Below are 12,070 nucleotides of genomic sequence, written 5' to 3' on the forward strand. Positions count from 1 at the left end.
TCCAAGGCAAGGAATCAGAAACGGTCTTCAGGCTTTCATGGTTTGAATTCTCGTCAAAGGTACTGACAGATAAACAGAGGTCTTTAAGGTCCACAGCAGAAAGCTTGGACGCAGACCTAACGTTGTCTTGATCTGTCCGGCTCATTGAGGTACTGGTAACAGGTACAACAGGAACAAATACTTCAGGCACATAACAGACTTCTCTTGTTTCTTCATTTGTTTCTTTCCTTTCGATTTGAAACATACCGTTCAGATCGTCGCAGCAATCGTCGTCACGTTTCTCGCCTTGAAAGTCACCCCCGCCAGACTTGCCCACAACACAGTCACAGACGGCGCTCTAATCTCCAGCGTCTCCATCACCACTGTTTGTGCAGCCACAGTCCTGACCAGGCAACTGCTCCTTCCCTAACGAGTTTATTCCTCCTTTTGCTTGCGACACAATGTTATCACTTTGGTCTATTTGGCCTTCTACTGGCAACACACTTTCATCTACTTTGTTCCACATCCTTCTCCTCATCTTATTCATAATCATGTTCAATTGTTCCTTAAATGCATCCCCACAGTCTTAGATCTTGCCCATTACATCAACAATCCCAGGCTCAATTTCAAATTGATAGGTCTCCGGATCTTCCTCTTCATCGATCAGAGCTTGCCGCAGACGAGCCGTGAGCGTTTCCCTGCTACCGACAGGTTTTAAACCTCGGTCTCGAAGCTCTTGTCTTAGCTCTTTAATTAAGAGCTGATGTAATAGCTTCAGCGATGCCATAGAGATCTAATCCTACCTCCTCTCGTTGAGTTGCCTATAAATCCCACTTCTGAGACCAATTGTAATAACTTAAGTGAGGCAACTCAACGAGGACATAGACTTTTATTTACATAGAGACATGACAAACACAAAGGGCATCTGTCTTGAGTACAGCATCTCCATATTGGCTCTCTACTTGGGCGGAAATCGTTTGTCTCTTATGTCAACATCCGACTTGCTTAGTCACAGACAGTGCGCACCCTCTTTCTGCACTATCCTGAATGGCGGTGCGCATGGCAAAGTCATAATATACGAAAAATTTCTGGAAATGTCCTGCATTTATAAAAATCTCCTAAAAAATTGACAAAATGTCATTTGTGGGTGTCATTTATTACGGAAAACGCAAATTGTACGTGCGATAAAATAGGGAATCGTCAGTTTACATGTAATAAAATGTAATAATCGGAAGAGTTTTCACCTAAACCGAAAGTTCCAATACCTTATTTACTTTTATAGTCACTGACACATAAATATACCATAGGTTGCAAGGTTAGTAATGTAAAGTTAATTTGATCGCTACTTTGTACTTAGTAAAGAATGAATAAAACGCAAAGTCGAATTTTTTTTCTAATACAAAATCTTAATTTTCACTTAATTATCCTTATTCCCACCCAGACTAGGCCCCGCGCAATCAGTTTCGCATGTGATTTTATTTCTGTATGATTAAGCAGAAAGAAATACTTGTATTCGTATATTCAGTAGATTATATGTGCCAATATCCACCACAGTGAGTCACTATTTCAAATTTGAAAAAAAAAATTGCTGTTGGTCTGTTCTCTGCAAATGTAATACTAATAGTAAAAATAAAGTTCCCCTTCCAGACCTTGCGATCTCTAGGGCAGATGATGTTAAGGTCATCTGTTTCTTTGGCAAACGGTTAAAGAGCAGGGTGTCATGTAGCCAGCACAACGACCAAACGTCTTTACTTTCCCCCAACTAAAGTCAGGGTGGACTCAGGGGCGCCCTAAAAATCCCGAAATTCAAAATCCCAGTGTTTTCCAAGATTTGAACCCAGGACCCCAGGTTCGGACCACTCAGCCTCCGCACCCCCATACGTAATACTATCGTCTGCATTTGCCAGTTCCTTTAGCTAAATTTCACTGCCGACAGATTTGAAAGGAGACGTCAGCCTAGCTTCAGCTCTTGTAAACCAACTGATAGTTTAGAGTTTAACAAACAATTGCTCTACGTCTAAACGTATAGCTCGGTTTGTTTCATCAAAACAATTCAAGGGGAAATTTCTCTTGTTCGCTGTAAAGAAAGACATCCAATCCACTTCACGTTCTGTTAACATTTATGTAAATAAAACAAACCAATCCTATTAAAGAAAAAAAAAAGCGCAGGCAATTGACATTTCAAATGATGTTCTGCAATGATAAAACGAAGAATACGTTATGGAAGAAGATAAACACATCGGATGTCCTGCACATTGAAACAGATTGGTTACATGTGGTTTCAGGTGTAACATTTGTCGGATTTACAATGTTATGAAGATATTTCATTGGCCAGACCTGGAGCCAAATCAGACTTCCCTCGACCTGGTTTAAACAGAGAAAAGAAACTAAACAATGGATACAATCTTTTGTTTTGCAGAATTAGGACCAGGTAACTGTGTTTCATTTACTTTGCCCTACAGCAGGATCCTAACTTTATTTTCAAGGAACTGTTTATATCTTCGGTTATTAGCGATCTTTTAACGATATAGCTTGAAGTAGTTTATATCGAAGGTAATTTCTTGTGCTTTCCAGATCTAGCTGTATCCACGGGACAAAAACACGATGACTAATAGTGTAGAAACTTAAAAAGACCTTTCAATAACTGCTCTTAGTTCACACTTTGATTTCTAAATCCGGTTGAAGTTCTTTGAGCAATAAAATTCACTAGGAGATTAAAAAAACAAAACAAGCAAAATACAAAAAATCTTTAAAAAAAAAAAAAAAAAGTTTATCTAAAGGGGAAGAACTCCTCTGCTAAAACTATATCTATCAATAATGTACAGGTTTTTTCCCTTACTAGATATAAAACAAAATAATTACCGATAATTTATTGACTAATTGAGAATTTTAAAATCGATTCATATTTTGTTAGTTCCAATAGAGAATTGTATTGATTCAGGTCTTGTCTATGCTAATGAATAATTGTGCGAAGTTTCAACTTGATCCGAGAATGGGTGTGGGAAAAATACTGCGAACACACTGTTCTGCAGACAGAAAGACAATGTAAATTGATATGAATAGCTTATAAATATTTTTTTTTACACTCTAAATCAGTGATGCTCAAACTACGGCCCGCGGGCCAGATCCGGCCCGCGACGTGGTTCAGACCGGCCCGCCAAAACATTGGCACAAAAGATAGGAAATAGAAAAAAAATTAAAAAGGTTGAAAAAATTATTTTCTATGTTGGCATTCACTTTTTTTTTGATGAATTTCACTCTAATTTTTCTTCTTGTAGTAGTCACGTTAATTATTTTTTTCTGTAAGAACACAAGTTGTTTTTTCGGCGACAAGAATTAACAGTTGTTTTAGAGTCTTGGATAGTTCGGCGGCTGTCTTGAACTAGCCGTGACCTTGACATCTCATGTGTATAACACAGCTCATCTTTTCTGCATCATTTTGATTCGTGTTCTTCTGACACCATGATTGGTGCCGTTCCATGTAACATTTGTTCGTTATTGTAATGGGATGGTCGAAGAAACGAAAATTGGAAGTTGAAACTTTCAGGACAAGTGGACAAATCTTTTTTGTTTTGTGGAACATAATAAGTCAATATGTTTGATCTGTACAGTAATATTTTTAAGTAACATAACATAAAATGCATTCTAAAACAAACCATTACAAAAATATTGAGGCATTGTTGTCTTGAGCCGCAAAGAAAAGATCGGAAAGTTACGTCAAAAGTTGAGTAGAGTTTAGCGATTGGCGAAAATAAAAAATGTTTGTTTGTAAAATGTTTTACATGTTTCGGATGTTCCTTCAGAGTTGAAGATAGTTTACTTCCTAGTCCAAACCTCCCGCAGGACGACGGGGGATGGGAGCGGGCAGGGTTTGAACCCTCGACCGTCGATAAATCCGAACGACAGTCCAGCGCGCAAACCGCACGGCCAGGCAGCCATCCCAAATATTGACCAAGAAGTCAAGAAATGAGTCGGCTGTAACAGAGGCTACAGAGTTGCTCACATTTTAAGAAGAGAAATGAAGCATACAAAAGTGATTGCTGGCAGAGATGGAATCAAATCGTCTAGAAAAAAACAAAAGTTGTAGCTTTCAGCTTTTCTGCCATGAAAATTGCAAAATGGGTGAAAGATGTTAGTGAAAATCCAAATTCAAAACTAAATGAGCAGCAGATTTCGAAATCATTTCTATTGCCGCTGAGGAGTGACACCAACTGAAACTGATGGACTTACAAAGCCAGACTTCCCTGCTTGAGAAATTTCGTCAATGCAGACAATAGATTTCTACGCCTTATTGTCCTCATAAACCTTGCACATATGCGAAAACAATTGCTGGGTATGATCACAATGTTTACAAGAACTTAATTTAGTGGAAAACTTTCAGTTACAAGACGCCTGAAACCATTGTTACATATTGACTTATGGGTGTAAGTAGATCTACATGGGATTGTGATAAAACTATTTAAAATGTTTTAGTCTCTATTTCTTTTTTTATATCTTTCGTTAATGTGGCCCGCGACACGAGTGTCGGAAATTAAAATGGCCCACAGGCCGTATAAGGTTGGGCACCACTGCTCTAAATGTATATTCTGTCGTCGCAATGACAGATTTGCCTGCTAGTGTGAATATATCTCCAATCTGCATTTTATTTTAGGTCAAAAAGCAAATAAATATAATGTTTGTGTTTTGAAAGACTAATTAATATAGAACGATATATGTTGTTAGAATTGATGTGGCTTTCATAGTTGGGTGCTAGCGTTACTTTTGTATAAGAGTGAACAGACTTCAGGGATGACATAGCCCTAGACCCAGGGCCGGCCTGAAGCTACTGCAACCTATGTGACCGTGGTGGGGCCCCGCACTTTCATAGGCCCCGAACTAATTCTAGATGTACATATGCATATAACACCTAACCAAAGAAAAAATATTTTTTTTACGGAATACGAGATTGGCCCTTTACAAAACAATTAGATCAATTAGATATTCATTATAAGACATCAGTTAGGTCAGGTTCACATCTAACTTCACATTCACTTTCACCTACCCTTTGGTCTGCTGGACCGCTGGGGCACCACACGAGATCTGTTAACCATTTTTTCTACATTTTTTTTGTCATTTGTCTTTGATAGAATTTCATTCTGATAATATTGAAACCTGCCTTTTTACCTGCCTAGGTTGACCACTTCGGGGGCCGATTTTCATTTTGTGTTTCCACACAAACTGACTTTGTAACCTTGTTTTTAAATTGATTCCTGGTTTCTTAGATACAACACAAAACTGTGTAAAGTTTCCACATGATCCGAGAATGTGTGTGGGAGAAATAACCTGTACCAGACAGAGTGAGTTGATCTGAAAGGGGATTCTGTATAATACGTTTTAGTTTCTGTGTCGTCTAACGAGACAATAACCACGTGGTCAGTCAATCAGCCACTTATATAGTGTCACTGGACAAATCTTTCTCCATTAAACTTCTCTAATTTTTTATTTACCTATTGAGTTCTTTTACACTTTAGATTGTAAGTCCTGGTTAGCCTCCAGCACGAGGGAGGCTCGGTCTGGGCACCCTCTGTACTCCCAGACTGCACTGGTTCTTGTGATTAGTCCCGTAACTTCTACATCTAGTTTTTGAATACTATCTCGAGCTTGAAGATAGCTCCTGAGGGCCAGAGAGTCTGCAGTTATATTACCAGTCACTACTACCCATAGATGACTCGGTACCCACTCCATTGCAGCCAGGAGGATAGATCTGTCCAGTAGATGTTTACCTGACATGCAGAGTAAATAGTCGCTTTGTAACAGGCAGAGCGCATTTTTTGTAAATGGGGGAGGGGGGGGAATTATCTAAAAGAAACAACACTTGTTATTTTAATTTATCAACATTTTACTCAAAATAAAATGGGTTGAAAGAGTTTTGCAATTACTTTTTATCAGAACTGAACAACTGAGTGGCAAACTCAGCGCCGTCTTTTGAAAAGTCTACAGACATTATACGTCAGAAAGAAGCCTCAGATGATAAGATCTGTGAGGGATATACATAGCAATAATTTAAATCTTTTCTTTTCTTTATATCCTTATTCAAACTTTTAAACAGATAACGAACCCCGGATCTATATATTTTTAAGAAAGCTATAAACATCGTCTACCATAAAGATAAGACCGTGCGCCGCGTGTGTTCCTAGGAGTGTTTTGTTACAGACGTTTGTGCATGATTAAAATTGTTGTAAATTCTAATTCTCGGTTGTTTGGGATTTAGACGCATCATTGATACACTCCTCTGTCTGGTGCATAGGTGTGTGATAATGCAATAGATTTTTGTTGATGATTAATATTTTATTAATATATTTTATTAAAAAGCTTATATCAACTCGCTCTGCCTGTCTGGTAAAAAAATGTGTGCACCATATTTCTCTCAAACCCAATCTCGAATCAAGTTGAAATTTTGCACAATTATTTCTTATACCTTGTTGATGTTTAAGAGCTGAGCCGAAGGCTCTTCGAACTCTAAGTTTGAAAAAAAAACTGTTTGGACGCCAAACAGTAAAAAAAAAAAAACCTGTGTGAACACACAGTTCTGTTTGGGAGAGACCCTAGACAATGCCTATGTTTGGCCCCCGACACGTGGACTAGATACACGGCCGAAGGCCGAGAATGCACCGGGATCTTCTGCCATTTTCCTTCAATGTACCAAGCTAACTGTGCGGGACCCGCCATTTATGTAACGGTCCCTTTGAGGAACAGCGCATGGATTGGTGACATGTTTGTGGGGACTTTATTACAACCCCGCCCGTGCAATGAGTGGACTCTCGTCTACCCATGGGCATCCCCACGGGAGTCCTGTGTTGCTACCCATTTAGCTTAGCCACTTCCTCTAGTGGCCGTTTCCACGCGGGCGCCACGATGAGGCAGGGCAACGTGCCCGCGATTTCTTATACCTGACAAAACTATAAGCAATTTTGAAAAATGACCATTACTTAATTAACTATTGGTTATTAATTATTTGTTTGGTATCGACTAAGGGCAACAATTAAATTGTACTTGACTGATGTGGTGGTATAAGATCAAAAAGCCCTGCGGTGATAGGCAAGTGGAGAAGTGGCAGGTGTGGATACACTGGAAGCCATAGCTACAAACCTACACTGGCAGCCATAGCTACAAACCTACACGTAGGCAGCCCAGACCATGTGGTCGCTTGCCAGTGACTGGGATAGCACTGGAACTCGGCAGCCGTCTGAGCCTCTAAGCAGACCTTTTTTAGGAATGCACAGCTTACCTTCTAAGCACGAGGAAGGGACTAGAAAAAGTGCCCTAATCATTGTCTGCCCCCCCCCCCACTCCATGACCCTGGCCAGTCTCCCGCGACTGGCGGGGATCCCACTAATGAGGAAGAAACAAATCAAACACAAAACTCAAGAAAAAACAAATCAAAACACATAAACTCACACTCTGCGCCTGAATGTCCGCACTCTACTAGATCGTGCTGAATCAAACCGTCCTGAACGTTGTACTGCCCTTGTAGCAAGAGAACTAGCCAGATACAATGTAGATACTGCAAGAGAACTAGCCAGATACAATGTAGATATTACAAGAGAACTAGCCAGATACAATGTAGATATTGCAAGAGAACTAGCCAGATACAATGTAGATATTGCAAGAGAACTAGCCAGATACAATGTAGATATTGCAAGAGAACTAGCCAGATACAATGTAGATATTGCAAGAGAACTAGCCAGATACAATGTAGATATTGCAAGAGAACTGGCCAGATACAATGTAGATATTACAAGAGAACTAGCCACATACAATGTAGATATTACAAGAGAACTAGCCAGATACAATGTAGATATTGCAAGAGAACTAGCCAGATACAATGTAGATATTACAAGAGAACTAGCCAGATAAATTGTAGATATTACAAGAGAACTAGCCAGATACAATGTAAATATTGCAAGAGAACTAGCCAGATACAATGTAAATATTGCAAGAGAACTAGCCAGATACAATGTAGATATTGCAAGAGAACTAGCCAGATACAATGAAGATACTGCAAGAGAACTAGCCAGATACAATGTAGATATTACAAGAGAACTAGCCAGATACAATGTAGATATTGCAAGAGAACTAGCCAGATACAATGTAAATATTGCAAGAGAACTAGCCAGATACAATGTAGATATTGCAAGAGAACTAGCCAGATACAATGTAAATATTGCAAGAGAACTAGCCAGATACAATGTAGATATTGCAAGAGAACTAGCCAGATACAATGTAGATATTGCAAGAGAACTAGCCAGATACAATGTAGATATTGCAAGAGAACTAGCCAGATACAATGTAAATATTGCAAGAGAACTAGCCAGATACAATGTAGATATTGCAAGAGAACTAGCCAGATACAATGTAGATATTGCAAGAGAACTAGCCAGATACAATGTAAATATTGCAAGAGAACTAGCCAGATACAATGTAGATACTGCAAGAGAACTAGCCAGATACAATGTAGATATTGCAAGAGAACTAGCCAGATACAATGTAGATATTGCTGCCCTGAGTGAAACGTCACTTGCAGATGAAGGACAGTTAACAGAAGTTGGCGCATGCTACACGTTCTTCTGGATCGGCAAAAACAGCGAGGAAAGACGTGAAGCTTGTGTTGGCTTCGCGGTGAAAGTTAGCAGGATTACCAAAAGGCATTAATGACCGTCTTATGACATTACGCCTACCGCTGACCTCAAGGCGACACGCAACTCTAATAAGTGCCTATGCCCCAACTATGTCCAATCAAGACAACATCAAGGAAAACTTCTACTCGGATCTGAACTCTGCAATAATCAAAACGCCCAAATCAGACAAACTCATAATACTGGGCAACTTCAATGCCAGGGTAGGCTCTGACTAGAAAACCTGGAGTAACATCCTGGGCAGACACGGAATAGGTCACTGCAATAGCAATGGTGCATTGTTACTAGAATTGTGCACAGCCCACAAGCTGACAATAACAAATACTCTTTTCCAGCTACCTCACAGAAAAAAGACATCATGGATGCATCCCAGGTCCAAGCACTGGCATCAAATAGACTTCATCATTGTCAGACAGTCTGATAGACAAGACGTCATAGTCACCAAAGCATTATGCGGAGCTGACTGTGGGACTGTTCATCGCCTAATCTTATCTAAGCTATAAAGGTTGTAGATGAATTAGTTCCCTTTATACTTTGTGTAGAAAATTAGGTCGTTTGAAAGTTTGAAACTAACAAAAGATAATTATAAATCTTTATTTTTATAAGCACCTCTCTGACACAGTGGTTAGTGCATTGGCTTATAGAGTTCGAATTCAAATCGTTTATCTTTTTTTTTCTTGTTGTTAAAATGCATTTGAAAAGCGATGACTATTACATTTACACGGATACACCATTCTTTCTTTCCCCAACTGGCCCAGATAATTGATAAGATTATATATAGCGCATTGAGAAAACTATAAACATGAAATTGCGCTTATCAAAAACAACAGGTAGGCCTAAAAAAATTTTTAATCTCGCAGATTTATAATTGCTAGTTTAGAGTCTAGATCTATTACAAATTTAATTAAATCCAAACTAATTAATAAAATCACGCTTAATTAGTTTTTTAAAGTATGTAATTTTCTTTGTTATATCTAATGGTTATAAATAATTATTCTGAAATTCTGAAGAAGTATTTATTTCACTAATTTTTATTGTCTATCAAACTAAAATAAACAAGGTTACAAAAATAGTTAAAACTTAAAATCGACCCCGAAGTAGTTCACAAAAATAGCTGTCAATATTTTCATTAAGAATATCGGATATGAACTAACGACTATAAACAACCACAGTCCAGTCCCCACCAATACAAATAGAAGCCACTTGTGCGTATCGAAAGTTTTGCCGATATGTTTATATTGATACTACATAATACCGAGCTACAAGTATATATTTATATTTTTTTATTACATTGTTAATATTTATATGTATTAGTTACATTAATGCTTGAGAAGATATGATTCTCTTCTGATGTTATTGAATGATCATCTAATTGATGGTTTTTGTAAAGGGCCAAGCTCTCATTCTATGTCTCAAGGAAGAAATTTTTCCTTTTGGTTAAATCACTATTTTTTTATATTTTATTTTTGTTTAATAAATACTACATTAATGTACAATGTGATCCTATGAGGATATGAATATAGAGCACTGTTAATAGATTATTTAAAAAATTATAATATATTTTGACACTTGCTATTTGTATTTTTTTAAAACTTTTAAAACAAAAGCAAACAATTTGTTTAAAATGGAAGAACTTCATAACAGAACATTCTTAATTCAGTAATACAATTTCTTTTAAATTTTAACGAAAATAACAAAAACGTTTGAGTTTGCATAGATATTTTGAAAATATTGAAGTACACCGCATATTCTCAGGGTGTTGTCTCCCGTGTTCTTTTTTTTACTAGTAATAGCGAATAGTTGTAAAAATGGTTCGCATATTTATTTTAAAAATAAATGTTTCGCTTTTAGAAACTTTAAAAAGTCTATAATATAATATATAATGTAATTAAATGTAATATAATATAATATAATTATGTCGGATTTTCATTATCTTTTCTACTTTCTGTGATCTAACCTGAACGGATGGACAGACGGACGAACAGACCACACAAAAAAGCTTCCGTCTATTGAACTCTATTCCCCTTTCGAGGGACTCTAAAAAGGTATCTGTCCAGATCAAATACTATTATGTAATTGAATTTACATATTAATATATTATGGAGGCAGAAAAAAATGAAATTTAAAGTAGTTCGTAACAAATTGGTTGTGTGTTATGCGTTCTGAACTGTCGTCTCTATGGTCCCGGGTTTGAACCCACCGTTCACCATCCCAGTCGTCCTGCGGGAGGTTTGGGCTAGTATATAAAAATCTTTGATTCTGAGGAAACATCTGCTATTAGTAAAACAAAACAAAACAAGCCTGCCTTATAGACAACGTCAAAAGCATACATTCAAACTCACCTTTAGGCCATAATTGAAAGCGGAACTGGAAATACTCCTCGTCTGCTGTGTACTCCACTGTCTCCACTCTCTGTCTTCCTCCTCGATGACCAACGTTTTCTACCTCTGACCAGTGAACACAAGCCTTACCTAGGCAGGTCATACGTACAGCTGGGATGGACAGAACGAAGGTTGGATGAGATCAGCTTCTATTTATTAGTGTGTAAATGCATCAAAATACAAGATATAGGAATCTTTAGATATATATAAAGAAAGAAGGTTAGAAAGATTGATAGATGGATATAGATAGATAGATGGATAGATAGATAAACAGACAGACATACATACAGACAGACAGACAGACAGACAGATAGATAGATAGATAGATAGATAGATAGATAGATAGATAGATAGATAGATAGATAGATAGATAGATAGATACATAGATAGATAGAAGATAGATAGAAGATAGAGAGAGAGAGAGAGAGATAGATAGATAGATAGATAGATAGATAGATAGATAGATAGATAGATAGATAGATAGATAGATAGATAGATAGATAGATAGTAATTGTTTATTAAGTTTAGTGAATCGAATACTATTAGTAAATTGATTTCAAGGTTTAGTTTTCAACACATTTCATTGTATTTGATATTTCTTCAACATAATATTCTACATTGACTTGATCAATATTATTACTTACTAGTTAAAGAAAAGAAAATCAATCAGAGGTCATCTAAAACCAATATTTGGGTTGCAATGTGTACCTGTAAGGTAATTTGTAAGGTAATTTGAGTCAATGAACAGCTCCAGACAACAGATCGGAGCAGGACTCGGGTAAAGTAACAAAATAAACCCAACATTCATGAGTTTTTACTTTCTATGAAGAATGTGCCTCTATGTTGGCTACCAGTAACATAAACAAGCAGACGAGGTCTGGATCAGTGGTTCTAAAGTTATACAATGAACTCCTAGAGTATAGACAACATCTTGCAAGAACGACGTTCTGTGTAGAACAATTTTACATGTAAACCAATGGACTAGAATGTTATGTTTTATGTGCATCTAGATCCGTAGGAATGTATGGCGTTATT

General features: G+C 37.4%; 1 protein-coding gene across 1 annotated transcript in view; it reads right to left on the bottom strand.

Moving 5' to 3' along the window:
* The window catches only part of LOC106062045 (arrestin domain-containing protein 3-like), a 60,993-nt gene that overhangs the window by 13,665 nt on the left and 35,258 nt on the right, over window positions 1–12,070 (bottom strand). The window contains exon 2 of the mRNA XM_056005141.1: window positions 10,997–11,146. Coding sequence (XP_055861116.1) covers window positions 10,997–11,146 — 150 coding nt within the window. The remainder of the gene's footprint in view (window positions 1–10,996; window positions 11,147–12,070) is intronic.

This window comes from Biomphalaria glabrata, chromosome 1, assembly GCF_947242115.1.
Source record: "Biomphalaria glabrata chromosome 1, xgBioGlab47.1, whole genome shotgun sequence".
NCBI classification, from domain to species: domain Eukaryota; kingdom Metazoa; phylum Mollusca; class Gastropoda; family Planorbidae; genus Biomphalaria; species Biomphalaria glabrata.